At 37.3% G+C, this 16,310-nt stretch overlaps 1 protein-coding gene across 1 annotated transcript in view; it reads right to left on the minus strand.

The window, feature by feature from the left end:
• Positions 1–15,098, minus strand: part of LOC130221640 (potassium channel subfamily T member 2) — a 231,886-nt gene extending 216,788 nt beyond the window's left edge. Inside the window, exon 1 of the mRNA XM_056454198.1 lies at positions 14,842–15,098. Within this exon, the coding sequence (XP_056310173.1) occupies positions 14,842–14,930 (89 nt within the window). The 5' untranslated portion in view covers positions 14,931–15,098. The remainder of the gene's footprint in view (positions 1–14,841) is intronic.
• Between the last annotated feature and the right edge of the window lie 1,212 nt (positions 15,099–16,310).

Here is a 16,310-nt window from a genome sequence, read left to right on the forward strand (position 1 = left end):
TTTTAATGATGGAGGAGAGAATAGTGGCATAGAGCTTAGAATCACCAAGAGGCGACACTCAACAGAATGTTCCAGCAGCAGCGCCAAGCAACAGCCCAGCGATTCCGCCATTTTGGAGTGAAAGTGATCAATTTTATTGGATCTTATTGCTGTCTCGATGGCAAGCGGCTGCTTTGTTTTTTATTTATTTAAAAAGTGCATTAAAGCTGAGATACAACCTGAAAGACGACAGTACAACATTTACTATCACAATTCTCATCACTTTTAATAGTATATTTTACAGACTTAATGTTTTTATTTTAACTTTACTTATTTTCTTGAAACTGTCACTTTTAGGTGAAATTACTTGTAGTATTGCAGTATTATGGTATAATATTTTATAGTATTTTTTTCCAGTGTTACCTGTTAAAGAAAGACTAATAAAGCTTAATAAAGCTACTTTGTCCAAAATCATTGATTTCTGACACAAATTCATCATATACACATACTTAGACATCGATGTTAATATATTATATGTCTCCTGATCTGAATCTAATTAAACACATATGGGGAATTCTGAATAGACATAATTTAAGCATCTCTTTGAGCAAATCTAATAGAGGGGTCATCTTTGAAGAATAGAAAAGATATATGTTGCAAAGTGAAGCCAATGTGTTCATTCCATGCCTGGAAGTCTTGGTGCTGTCATTAAAAATCACAGAGGCCACACAAAGGTTTTGTTGTGAGGTATACTCGTTTTTTGCATCACCCTAATTTAAGTGAAACTAAAAAAAATGTAATTTCAGTTATTTTGTTAAACTTTCATGCCATAAGTTAAACAGATATTATATTCAAATTATTCTTATAGACTTGTCAACATTTTGGAATTGTTTTCTTTTTATTGAGATATTATTTAAAATGTTGCTTTTCAATGGGGGTGTATGAATATTTAATATTTTAACTCATATTTAACTCAATATTTTAGTATTAACTAACTAGTGTTAGTTATCCGTGCTGTTGTTCTATTGGAATTTTCATTCCAAAATGGCTGCCGCATGACACTAGCAGCATTTAGTGGTTGTTTCCCAACAAGCAACAGAGTGTCACCTCTTGGTGATTCTATGCTCTTTGCTAGTGGTTGCTGTTTCAAGTTATCCAAAGCTGACTGTAACAAAAGAAGTAACAGTGACAACAGAGGTGCGGATCCACATGCAGGTTTAATAGCGAAGTCAGGTAAGCAATGCTCAACACGGGCAAACAGATATAGGTAGGCAATCCAGAAACAATCCAAAGTAACAGGCGAGTTGTAGTCCATGAAATGGCAGATTTGTAGTCCGTTAGCGCTTGTGAATGTTTTCCAGCGATCTATGGTGTATGGTGTTTGTGCTGGTGATTGTGAAAAGGACTTTACAAATCTTGAATATCACAATATTATTATATATCACAATTATAACATTGACCGCAACACTTGCGTACAATAAGGGTTAGCTGATTCAGTCGTTTCCTAGTGACATTTTTTTTCTTGTCAACATAAAAGGAAGTGAGGTGCGCCTCGCGTTTTTGAAACGGAAAAGCACATTTGCTGTGATCGGCCACTAAATGTTCAACTGCAGCATGTATTTATTAACTCGTGGGACGTTAATGCAACCACACGTGCCTACAGACATATTTTGCGAAAAAAGCAAAATAAAAGAAGGATATTTCTGGTCACACAAAAGACAAGTCAAACAAAGACAAGTTGATGCAAACCAGCGCTGATGCTGCTTACCTCTGTCCTGGATCCTTGTCATAAACTTAACAAATAGGCTTTTGATGATTTAGGGTACAACCAACAAGCCAACCTTTTTTCCATTTGAAAAATTACAGTTATTAATAGTTCTTATAAAATATCACTTTTTTTAAATAGCCTATTATCTATGAATCAATCATCAAATTGATATTTGCATAATGAATATCTCTGCCCCAATCTTAGGCTTTCATTTTAAAGTTTATAAAGGCCTTTATAAGTTATATTACTTTACAAAAAGTCAACATATGAGCCTTAAGGTTCATTGTCATTGTCTTTCATTACACGCAGCGTGCACACACATGAACCGCGAGTGAAAGGAGTTAGACTGAGGAAATAAGTCATAATCATAAGACATAATCTTCAAAATATGACTTCTATTAAAAATGTTGACAGAAGTTTTGTGATATAATAGTAACAGCGGGGCAAGTAGTAGACGCTTATGTAGCATAATCAATGACATACATCCCAGGAAACGAGACGGAGGAAAGTTAGCAAGTGAAGGACATAAAAATTTTACTAAAATGCACCCTAGGTATTTTTTAACAGCAGACAGCTAGTTTTTAAAAGCAGATGGTGCTCTAATATAGGCTAGTTTTTAACAGGAGACAGCACTCAAGGCTAGTTTTAAACATAAGATGGCACTCTAGGCTAGTTTTCAATACCAAGATGGCCTCTAAGCTAGTTTCTGACAGCAGATGGCACTCTAAGCTAGTTTTCAACAGCAGATGTCTTGCTAGGTCATTTCTAATGGCAGACAGCTAGTTTTCAACAGCAGTTAGGCTGCATTAATTAGGGTATCCGGAGCCGGGAACACTTCCCAGAATATGTCTATGCTTATGTTAGTCTGTTTTTAATGTTTTTCATTATCCCAAGGTCTTCATAATCCTGGACCAGGCCATATCCTGAGGTCATGGAGGAGTGGCAAGCATAAGACCGATTCCTGAAAGACTCCAGTGACAGACGAGTCTCCACATGGAGCCCCTTGGGCCAGCCTGAACACCCACCGGTGACCTACTCACACCTGCAGCTTCTCCACAATGGACGTCCAGCATTCCCCAGCCCTGGTGCCTAGACTGCAGCTCTGCACAGGAAGTTTGGCCAGAGAAGAAATGGTTGTGCCCAACTGAGCCTGGTTTCTCTTGGGTTTTTTTTCCTTCACTTTGGTAAATTGAAGTTTGTTCTTTGTCACTGTCGCCACTGGCTTGCTTGGGTTTGGGACTTGTGGAGCTGTGCATCAATGGATTTGCTCTTCAGTGTTTGGACTTTCAGCAGTGAAAATTAAACCACACTGAACTGAACTAAACTGAACTTCTGCTTTTAAAACTGAACTGACAATTTACTAGAACTTCTATGTTAAGCTGCTTTGACACAATCTACATTGTAAAAGCGCTATAGAAATAAAGATGAATTGAATAACTGAACCAGAAAAGTCACCACATCTCCATCAAGAACTCAACTGAACCATCCACCACAGCATGGCATTTTACGAATCACAGGGAACCCCTAAAGATTTCAGTAGGCCACTGCGCACTGTCTATCTTGCTATCCAGACAGTATTTGTTATTCATGTAAAGAGGTGATAGTGAAAGCACACAGAGACAAAAAAGCATGATCCCCGGGAGGAATTACTGACACACACACACACACACACAAATTCACTGCTGCCAAACTCCAAGGCCTCTCCACTGGGTTTCAAAAACAGCCAACGGGGCCAAAAGTTGTCTAAATAAATCATTTGTCAAATTAATGCAAATTGTCACCTCAACCTACTGTTTATGCTGTTATTTTCTTTCCATTACAAAAGAGAAAAGTATTTCTGAAAAATCCTCAAGCAGGTCCAAACAACAAGCTTCCCTTGAATGCCAAATAAAGTAAGCTAAGTGTGACTATTAAAACTCAAAAGGCTGCAATTCCATTCAATAAACGTACAGGGCCAGATTTACAAAACAAGGCAAATTAGCATAAGAGCACCATCCCATTAAATAAAAGTGCCAGCGGGAAAGCAATGTGCCACGGGTCTTCTCACAATGCACAAAATCAAGAGCACAAACACAGCAGCTCTTATTCATAATGAACAACACAAGAGCAGCACATTAGAGCACACATGCATCTGTAAGACATATTTTAAAGAGCGTCTGTTGCTCTCTACAACAATTTAATTAACATCTTTAAAAAGATCTGTTTTGCAAACATTCTAAATGATAAACATCTTAAAGATATTTTCTCGTCTATTTAAGATCTAAAACAGTCATATTGCAGATCTAAAAACATCTTTAATAGTCAGATAAGCAAACACTGAAAATTATCAGGCAAAAGGTTCAGTCGAAAGACTACCATGACTGAAAAAAGACTACGCTGTCTCTTACTACCCAGTAGTGTTCAGTGTGCTGGTTTCACTCTCCCTACAGCCATGATCAGCCTGTGAACTTCAATGGCTTGCACCATAATAATAATAATAATAATAATAATAATAATAATAATAATAATTCCTTACATTTATATAGTGCTTTTCTAGACACTCAAAGTGCTTTACAAAAAGGGGGGGGGGGGTCTCCTCATCAACCAACAGTGTGCAGCATCCACCTGGAAGACACGACGCCAGCCATATTGCGTCAGACACCAGCTGATTGGTGGAGAGGAGACAGTGATGAAGCCAATTATGATATGGGGATGGTTAGGAGGCCATGATGGACAGAGGCCAAATTTGGCCAGGATGCCGGGGTTAAACCCCTACTCTTTTCGAAGGACATCCTGGGATTTTTATTGACTACATCAAGTCAGGACCTCAGTTTAACAACTCATCCAAAAGACAGCACTCACTGAGCAGTATAGAGTCCCCTTCATTATACTGGGGCATTAGGACCCACACAGGCCGAGCACCCCCTGTTGGCCTCACTAACACCAGTTCCGGCAGCAACCTAGCTTTCCCATGTGGTCTCCCATCCAGGTACTGTCCAGGCGCAGCCCTGCTTATCTTCAGTGGGCGACCATGTGAGAGTTGCAGAGAGCTAGCTGCCAGCAAGCTGCCATACAACTGGTTTGCTGCTGTGCTGACCAAAACACACAAGCAGCGAAGCACACTGTCAACTACTGTAGATCTGTGGATATTCCAGTCATGTACATGGATACTTATTTATGCATGAACTACACAAGTCTGCTCAAATAACACACCGAAAGAACATTAAATTTAAATTTTACAATGTTTGTTTTGCTAGCTCACATTCTTAAGGTGAATAATGATCATGTTAATGTTATTAATTATATAATTAACTGAAAAATGTTTGTTATGGTAATCTTCAATCAAAGTCTGACCAATTGCTTTCGCCTTTGGAACCTTTTGGACGTCAACTTAAGGGCTTCCATAGCAACTGTATGTCAATAATCTTAACCACATAACTATAGGGGAATGATGCACAAAAGAAAGCCCCACCTCCTACTTAATATTATGTTTCAGTTGAAAGTACATCAGCACACTTTAGTTACATTTTTTTTACAACTTCCGGTTCACATGGACTTTAAGTACTTGTTCCCGCCTGGTCAATGAGCATGAAACGGGGTTTGAGATCAGGTAGTTCTCGAGAGTTCCCCCAATTCATTCGACCTATTCCTTGGTTAACAAGGACGGCTCTATAGGAATAGGCCGCCAATCACACCGGTGCATACTCATGTACTCAGTAGTTAAGTGCTTGTGACTGTCACTAGTATTTAATTTACTTATGCCTCATGCCTTTGGACTGTGGGAGAAAACTGGAGTACCCAGGGGAAACCCACGCAAACATGGGGAACATGTAACACAACATCCCAGAAATGCTGACTGACCCAGCAGGGACTTGAACCAGTGACCTTCTTGCTGTGAAGCAGCAGTGCTAGCCACTGAGCCACCATGTCGCCTGATCCTGGCTTAATCTAGAAAAGAGGAGGAGGGAGAAGGGGTAGATGGGATGGTCTTCCAAAACAAAGATAATGAAGTAAAGTAAAGCTGCGGTCACACTGCCCTTTTCTCCCCATAGACTTGCATTTATACGCACGCGAATGCGTCAGACTGGAAACACAAGCTTGTGCGACAAGTTTCACAGTTCGCTGTGTTGCAAAGTTTAAGCTTGGTGAACCATTTTCGCAGCACAACAAGATTATTAGACATTTTAAAAAAAAGGCAAGTGATGGGTCCATGTTTTAAATCTCTGTCCAGAGAGGTTCTGTTTTAATCTTTGATTGGTCTCACGCAATCATGTGATCAGATTTCGCAGTTCACCAAGCTTGAACTTTCCATCACATAAAGACGTTTTTAAACGTCTAATCATCTTGTTGTGCTGCGAAAATGGTTCACCAAGCTTGAACTTTGCAACACATTGAACTGAAAAACTTTTCGCACGAGCTTGCGTTTCCAGTTGGATGCATTTGCATGCATAAAAATGGAAGTCTATGGGGAGAAACGTCCAGTGTGGCCGCAGCTTTTGGCAGGATATTTATATTGAGTTTGGTATAATCTGATTGGCTAGCTAATTACGGATGAGGGACCAGCCATGATCAATCGTATCACATGCTCCTCTCAAAATCAGATTCAATGACTTTTTAAAGCACCATTATTTTTAAATCAAGCACCTTGTTAATTTATACCCCATCATATGAAGTGCCATGAATGTCTTTACTGTACTTAACATTTCACTTACATTTAATACTTACATTAACAATGTCAGAGTAATTTTTAAAATTGACAGTTTTTAAACAGTCATGTTTAAAGTGCGTTAATGACATTTTAATCATTTTTTAATTCAATACTGGTCTTATTCACATACGGTTTCTGAAAAATTAATAAAATGTACATTATTTGTCAGTGTTATTGTACAACATACAGGCGATTTTTAATAGATTTTTTTAATTTTAATGATTTTTCAGTTTTTCATTCTGTTTTTGACAATTGAGTAGAATTGTAGAAATCAAAGCACAAACCAATGGTTTCAAATTTCATTTCATTTTTGTTCGCTCTACTTTACTGGTCGGCAAAAATACCAGCTGACAACCATAAACAACAGTGAATCACATTGTGTGATTGATTTAAATATTCTATTCTAATCTGAAAAGCAGACTTCTTCAAATTGATATGCAATGAGGCAATTTGCAAAAAATTAAACTAAATAAAACTGCAAGTTGCAACCCAGGCTCATTATAGATTCATACCCCTATATAGATTTCTGGAGATCATGAAATACATCGCAGGAGGTAAGTTTTTTTTTGCAGTTTTTGTTTTCGCAAATCCACTAGAGGTTTATGCTTTTTAGATCTCAAATTTCTCTCGCGAGTGTCTGCTGTTCTCATGTAAATTCTGTGGACTCATTGACTGACTGACCGACCGATGGATACCCCATTCACCCCTTCCCTAAACCTAACCAATAGTGTTTTCAAAAGCACCGACTGACTCTATCACCCCCTTGCCTAAACCAAACCAATATTGTTTTGAAAAGCAATCCATAAAAAGAAAAGCCATCGTGGCAGTCTTTTACCACATTTTCATATCTTACTATGTTTTCACCCTGTTATTTACTTGTTTATTTTATTTTTTCCCTTCGTTTTTGTTTTACCTGCTGTTTGGTACCGGTCTTTGCTGGACTTAAACCCCATCATTGCTGTCAACTCCGCTCTGCGTCTCAAGTCCGCTGACATACATGGCAAGCTAATGGACAAACTGGTAACAACAAAAAAGCCGTCAATGCAAAGGTAAGCGAAAATAAACAAAAGCCGGCAGCGGCGTCAAACCGTCCCGTAGCATTCGTTTTAAAGACGAAATACAGCCACACATAGCTCTGGCTACATAATTCGCACTCTCCAGAAATGTATACGGAAGTACGTTTTCACAATGAGCCTGTGTTGGCAAATTCTGTCAAAATTATTTGGTCAAATTTGGGACACTACTGTAATCTATTTTTGATGTGTTTTGGACACAAATGCTAGATATAAGTTTGATGTTGTTTTGACATCAAGGTAGTCAATTGACATCCAATCATTTAGCATTTTTGATGTGTTTTTTGACATGTTTTTTATGTTGTTTTGACATCAAGGTTTCTGCTGGGAAGGAATAACACATGAGAGTAAACTTTACTCACACTACAAACCAGCGTGTTAATGACAATATATAGAATAAAAATAATATGATTTTAATATACCAGTTTTTAAACGCGAATCAGGATAACAAGCTTTTTTTTTTTTTTGTAAAAATGAGTGGAAGTTTTGCCACTGGAAGCTAATGGCCACATCGCTCTTATATGAAAAATATGTTGGCTACAGTCCAAGGCCTAGTAGCCAGGGGGGGTTCGGGTGGTTCGGAAGACCCACCCCTCACTGACAACGGTCCAAAATTTGTCTCATTCTTGAGCATTTGTCCTATTTTGACTGCTATGCCATCATAAATAGTGAAAATAACAAAGTCTTTAGGACCAAGCGGAATCCTCTGTTGGCTGTCGCTTCGTTAATCAGGGGTGCATTTACAAAAACCATCGTTAGCAAACTAAGGTCGCAAGTTGTGTCGTTACAAACATATTTGATTTTGATTTAGTGTTTCCCAAATCTATCGTTCCGACGAATATTCACAAACTTATGCGCTTGCAACTGCACCTCTAGTGCTGTAGTTACAAACATAGTTTCTGGCTGTGTTCTATTTCCAGTTATCCCCCTATGCACTATTCGTTTAGAACATTCTAACATTTAACTTGGAATTATTTTTAAAAAATTATTTATTTATTTATTATTTTAACAATGAAAAATGACAGAAGGGAAAGGAACTGCGTGATGATTCTTCAAAAGTTCTTTCAAAAAGTAACAAACGATATATAATGCCATAATCTGGATTCCTGTAATGGCCACATTCTGTTTACATTGACATAAAGTGATTTACCTTTTCTTCCTGTCTAATTCAGAGCCGAAGGAGCCAGACATCCTCATGTGCAGTCCTCAGGGAGCCAGGTTGAGCAGGTTAATGTTTCACACACACACACACACACACACATACAGGCACAATTGGATTGTAAGCTTTATTCAGTGTGTTGTCTGTGCAGGAAACAAGCGTCTCTATCTTTATCAGCTGCACTACAAAACACATCCACAGGGAGAGCGCGAAGCCTCCTCCGCACGCAAATAGCATAATCAATCCCCAGTAGGTGAAAGTGATTAGATATGATTTCAGTAATGAGATCTCTTTTGAAACTGTCAAATGGAGGCTGTTTCATATGAAGAAGCATCACCTGAAGTAGCCGTGCCATTCACAAAGACATGTCCCCTACTTTTAACCCCCCTTTCTAGCGAACACTCGCCAATTAGTGCGTTTTAAACGCCCACTCGGGAAGACCAGAAGCGAGGAGAAAACTCGTTCTTATCTTTCGAAAGGACTAAAGTGTTTTGGTCCTCAGTCTTCACCTAGCAACGGAGTGTCAAGCATAAAATGCAGATTTTATGTTCCTCTGTCTGGCTAAATGGCATTTTTAGCTCCTGCGCATATTTAGGTGATGCAATGTCCTATGATATTACAGTTCCATTGACATAATTGCGAATACGCTTTAGTTTTATTTTATGCTGTAGATTTACCATAGGCCTAGTTTGCATATTCAATTCAATCCCGCAGGAAATACACAAGACAAAACATCTAATTCATTAGATGTTAGATTTACACAAGCATACACAGACACACTTTCTTTCAGCTCATCTTCTTCTGTTTTTGCTGTCTGTGAATCGACTGTTACAGTCAAAGAGCTCAAAATGTGACTAGACTACATAACACACAAGACTAAACACATCTCACAACCTAACTAGACAGCAATTGTGAGCATCATGAGATGATTAAAGGGCCTATATGCAAGCATTTCATGAATTGATCAATTGTCTAAACACTTAAAAGGTAAAATCTTCCCCTACTTTGTCCCTGAAAGCCTGTTGACTGAGTGAAGGACATATTTGTCTGGAAAAATGAAAAGAATGCGATGTTTACACTCCCAAGAGCCTCTGTTCTACAACACACTGAGCAAATGCTTATAATGTTTAAGACAATACCAAGCTATTTGGAACAGTAATGTCACCACACAGCCAGATCTACGTAGTCTAATGACCTTATTCTTAGCCATTTGAATCTCTTTTGCTCGAGACTTCCGGTCTCATTCACTTCCATTCATTTTTAGATGCTAAAAACAGCTCGTTACGCTGCTTGATGTTGCAAACTGATATTTTCTTATTATATTATTCTGCTTTGTCTGTATAGTCATGGACACACTTGTTTGTAGACAAGTGTTCTGTAGTTTATTATTCCTAGTCATTTCTCCCATAGGCAACTGAATTGGAAGTTCTAAAACAATCGCAAAAACGAGCGCACTTCCGCATTTTAAAAAAAGGTCAATTACCTCAATTATACTTCATAGCCAAACTATCATAACAGTGTCATTTTAATGAGCCCATCTGCCATCATGATAAAAGTAAATTGCAGAGCTTCTGCAAATAGTCAGTACATATAAATATATGATCAGATGCTTTCTGAACTCCTGTTTTCTCACTCCTGCCATTTTTCTTGTGCTTATGTTACTATTGAGAAGCATTAGCACAGCATATATTTACATATTCCTCTATATGTCACTTTAAGGGGTTAATTCTCCCAAAAATAAAAACTCAAACTGTGCCAAACTCTTATTATGCACTTTGCACCCTGACTAACAAGCTATGAGCGCAGTTGCAGCACAAACCAATCAAGTTTATACATGTGTTTGAAAACGTAACATTCTGTAGTGCATTAAGTTATTATTTGAGGTAATTTGCGATTTCTTGGACACTTTTAACGCTTTCACATAGTACATGTTTGCTGAATTTATAAAGTATTCATATCTTGAGGTAAGTCTGATTAAAATTGTCTATGCATGCTGTACCATTGCTAGCTTAACTGGCACACTAGGCAAACAACGATCACACCGCCCTCAAGATGTTAATGCCGTCCTTCCGGGGACGAAGTAAAAACCAGGGGGGGGGGGGGGTAAGGTGGGGGAAGTGGTGTCTCCATGCCGCCCACAGCAAAAAGCCGCTCTGGGTGATCGCCCATATTGCCCATGACTAAATTTGACATTGTACGTGTGCTTTGATTGGACAGAAATCACAGGACTGATTATTCTACTTAACTATTCATTAAAGATACGAAAAAATAAACATATAAAAGCAAATATGAAATAGGGATTGCAGATTGGAGGAAAATAGTGGAGTAAAAGGACAGATACAGCACAAAAATGTACTCAAGTGAAAGTAGACACTTTTAAAACTACTTTGTAAAGCACAGTTCCTGAGAAAACACTTTTCAGTTACAGTAATTTAACTATTTGTAATTTTTTCATACACCACTGCTAATAACTAAGTTAATCCTAACATTAAAATCAGTACTAGAGGCAGTTAAGGGATCATAGTAATAGCATATAAAGAGTATTTTTAAATCCAGTAATAGTTGGTTACAAATGGCCCTGCACTGAGAAGGATACTATATGTTGCTCATATACACACAGACACGCATATCACTATGTTCAATGCAAATTTCAATACTTTATGTATTCTACTAATTACCTACAAGTACCAAATCTTTAGCTACCAAAGTCTAAAGTTACCAAATCTAATGCTAATACCTTGAATTTAGCTAAATTGCTGTAAATTGGCTGTTGTATACTTATATAGCAATCAAAGTATGACCAGAATGTATGAAGCAACACATTAAAAGATAAATGTACAGATTGTGAAAACCTAGTGCACTGCCCAGCTAGATAGCATCTGTGGCCACCAGAAGGCAGATTTTCCTAATATCACAGCATTATGCATGATACATCTCATATTAATGTTCACACTGATACTATTAACTGATAATATTGACAACTACATTGGGCAGGCCAGTTTAAACACACAACCACACTTGATAAAAACAGTCTGCAGAAACATTTTGATTGACTTTCTCCCTTTGTACATGTCATCAGAGGAGGAAAGTCCCGCACATTGGTGATGATCTCTCCCTCATTAGCAAAGACAGCCTTAAGTGAGAAGCAGCCATCCACTATTAGAGTTTTCACCCCATACCTGCTGAAGATAAATGTAAGAGACTAAGAGGATTATAAATGTGGAGTTTTAGAACGCACAAATGAACACTGGAGTCTACATAGGCTGACTTCTTCTGAAAAACTTCTTTTTACATTTCAGTTTTTTTACAGCCATTATTCTGAAGCACAGGCATTTGTAGCTCCGCCCTCTTTTCAAAAGAGCATTATCTCATTTGAATTTAAAGCAGCAGTCACCAAAATGGCACAATTTCGATCAAAGCCTACAAGTTTCTGTTTCAAAGAGTAATAAAACATTATTTGTGCGGTATATCGAGCTGGAACTTCACATACTCACTCTACGGACACCAGAGACTTATTTTACATCTTGTAAAAAGGGACATAATAGTTTCACCTTTAATACTATGTACAATAGCATTCCAATGAATTTATCAATAGCAATTGACATAGCCCTACCACTTAATAATAAACCTGTGATAAAAAATGACATAAGTAAAATAAACTAATGTGCTCATTATAGCTAAACTGGAAAATACATACTGTATAGCCTATAGGTACTAAGTCTTTAAATAATAATAATAATATAGTGATTTTACTCTGTGTAAAATGTCTAAGACAAGTGAGACCAGACTGCATAAATTAAATACAAAGGGAGGGCAGGTCAACATAAACAGAAGCTTTCTTTAGTGCACTGCCTAGTGGACAATACGTTTAAGACCTAACCAGCTTGATCTCACGAGAAAACGTAAGTATTTTACATTTTGTCAGTTTAGTGACTAATTCGTACAAGTTGTACGAAATTGTATGATTTTAAAAAGGAGGCGTGGCACCTAACCCCACCCCTAAACTCAACAGTCATTGAGGGATGAGCAAATCGTGCTAAATTGTATGAATTAGATTGTACGAATTCATATGAATTAGCTACTAAATTAAAAAGTTACGAATTGCCGTGAGATTGTGTTGGACCTAACTAGACTACATTGTTTAGTATACTCATGATACTCAAACTGATACTAAAACGCTTATTATAACAATACTAAAACTAATACTATAGAATAGATTTCACTAATACCCAAAGATGCAGCCCCACCAGTTGCCTACTAATACTCCAGTAGGCTACTAATAATAACACTATTGTAGTACACTGTAGTGAACTAATATGCTCACATTATATGTAATTTCTAAAGTAAATTGGAAAACACACAGCATATCAGATTTTTTTTGCTAATATCACCTAACTATACCAGTTGTCTACTAATACCCCTGCAGATTACCAATAATGTCACTATTGCAGTATAGGGTAGCGATATAAACTAATTTTCTCATAGATATTTCATACTGTATAGTCAGTGAGTGCTTACTATTACTCAAATGTTATTACTCTGTCTTTAATTAATACTAATAGTGAATTTGCTGTATGCAAAATGGCTGTTCAAGTCAAAAACAAGTGAGATCAGACTGCATAAATGAACTATACAAAGGGAAGTCAACATAAACACAGAAACTGTATCTTTAGTGCACTGCCTAGTGCATCTTAAGTTTAAGACACAACCAGATTGTATTTTGTAATACAAACCCATAATACTCAAACTGATATTAACACTATTACAGTACATTCTAAATCCTCATTGTAACATTACTAAAACTAATACTATAGAATAGGTTTTACTAATACCTATAAATACAACCCAACCAGTTGCCTACTAATTCCCCAGTAGCCTACTAATAATAACACTATTGTAGTACACTGTAGTGAACAAATGTGCTTACATTATAGCCATTTATAAAGCAAACTGGAAAACAAACTGTATATCATGTATGTACTCACCAAGTCTTTAAATAATAATAATAAAATACTGATTTTACTGTGTGTAAAATGTCTGTTGAAGTCAAAGACAAGTGAGACTAGACTGCATAAATTAAATACACAGGGAGGGCAGGTCAACATAATCAGAAGCTTTTATTTAGTGCACTGCTTAGTGGACAATACGTTTAAAACCTAACCAGACTATATTGTTTAGTAAACTCATAATACTCAAACTGATTCTAAAACTCATCATAACATTACTAAAACTAATATAGGATAGAATTTACCCCAGTAGGTTACTAATAATAGTACTATTGTGGTAAACTTCAGTGAACTAATGTGCTCACATTAGCCATTTCTAAAGCAAACTGGAAAACATGCTGTTTATCAGTACTCACTAGTACTCAGTCTAATATTTACTTTGTCTTTAATACTAATTATGACTTTGCTTTATGCAAAATGACCTTTTTAAGACCTAACTAGACTACATTATATTGTTTAGTATACTCATAACACCCAAACTGATAGCAAAACGCTCCTCATAACATTACTCAAACTAATAGAATAGGTTTTACCTGTAGATGCAGCCCATCCTGCCCACTAATACCCCAGTAGGCTACTAATAATAACACTATTGCAGTACACTGTAGTGAACTAATGTGTTTACATTATAGCCATTTCTGAAGCAAACTCGAAAGCATACTGTTCATCAGTACTCACTAGTACTCAGTCTAATATTTACATGGTATTGTATTTGATACCAGAAGTGACTTTGGTGTATGCATTCTTTCTGTTGAAGTCAAAGACAAGTGAGACCAGAGTGTAAATTAATTCCACAGGGAGGGCAGGTCACAAAAATGCAGAAACTGTATATTTAGTGTACTGCCTATTGTGTAATACATATTCATAATACTCAAACCGTAAAATGCTCATCATACTTTTTATAAAACTAGGTTTACTAATATTACCAATTCCCTAATGATGACTAATAAGAACACATTCTCTATTTCTAAATCCTAATGTTTAGTAAGCATGTTTTAATAGCGCACTATAACTGTATTAACTCAACACTCATACGTATACTAATGCTATTACGCACTATTACCAATACTCATACTATTAATTCTGTGCGCACTTTCTTTAAGCTGGAAGCGCGTGACATTGCTAAAGCACGCGTGTAAACACCAGCTAAGGAGTTGAAGTTGCTCTACCTGTCGTCCGTCTGCCAGTCCCCGAGCAACAGGTCTCGGAACCGGTACCGCGGCGGCAGCGGCAGAACCTCCTTCTCCAGCTCCACCATAGTCAGCAGCACCCGAGAGCAACGCAGACCGGGAACTAAAACACCCGTACCGTTTATCCCTCCGCCGTGATCGTTTCAGGTGTTATAAAGTGTGCGCATCACTCAGTAACGGAGACGCGGATGATCCACTAAAACAGCGGCGGAGCAACTGGTGCCTCCCCGAGCTCTCCAAGCACTGACACGAGACACGCAGACATCTCCGCTGCTGACACCAGCTGTTTCACATCAGCCGTAACAGTTGCCAGTTATTGCTGCAGTGCATGATTTCACCCACTGTCCTGTATTGATTGAAGCATGTCTTCTGTATGTTCCGTTTTGAGGGATGGGCGAGTTCATTTATAATCCATCCACCTGCGGTAATTTGGACTGCTGCATTGTTGTAAAATGCATGAGATCTGCACACACGCACGCACTTAATCTGTGCTCTTTTCTTTTTATGTCTTTCTTTTGTTTAAGTAACATGTTAATCAAAGCTCAACCCACATGAAAAAATACTATATCGTAGTAGGCGGAATATTATCTGTTAATAAATGCAGCATAAACTGTAATAAATACTTTAGACTATACAGTAAACTGGTGTGTTGTGGTATGATACCCTGTTGTATAGCTACAACTTGGTTTTGTCTAAATTATTGGGTAATTTGCTTTTTAAATATGATAATATAAATAAAAATATTACTATAGTTGTTGTTTTACCACAACAATTTCACTGAAAAAACAAACAAACAAATATTAACTGGATTTACTAAATGTTTGTTTACTAAATAGGCTGAATTTAAAACTAACAAATTAAGTTAAATATAACCAAGTTTAATTTGTTTATTTAAATTCAGCCCATCCCTGCTGAAAAATCCAACCTAAACCAGCTAAAAACCCTCTAAAACCAGGCTGATCGACCAGCTAAAACCAGCCAACCAGCCTATAGGCTGGTTTAAGCTGCTTTTTCAGCAGAGATATAAATTGTTTGCAATCAGTTACCTTAAAGAAAGATTAAATCCAATGAATCTATTTTTTGTGTCCCTATTACCAAAATATATTATTTCAAGTACTTTACTATAGTATTTATTAAAAACACTACAGCATTTACTATAAATTACTGTAGTATTTTTAAATGTGAAAATTAAAAAAGCAATGTTAGCTTGAAGCTGATGTGAAATATATGACCAGAAATGACAAAACTGGTCAAAATTCATTCATTCAGTGATTTTCTTTTCGGCTTAGTCCCTTTATTAATCTGGGTCGCCACAGCGGAATGAACCGCCAATTTATGTTCATACCGCTGTATGTTTTACGCAGCGGATGCCCTTCCAGCTGCAACCCATCACTGGGAAACATTCACACACATACACTTTAAGGACAATTTAGCCTACCCAATTCACC

Source organism: Danio aesculapii, chromosome 3, assembly GCF_903798145.1.
Source record: "Danio aesculapii chromosome 3, fDanAes4.1, whole genome shotgun sequence".
NCBI classification, from domain to species: domain Eukaryota; kingdom Metazoa; phylum Chordata; class Actinopteri; order Cypriniformes; family Danionidae; genus Danio; species Danio aesculapii.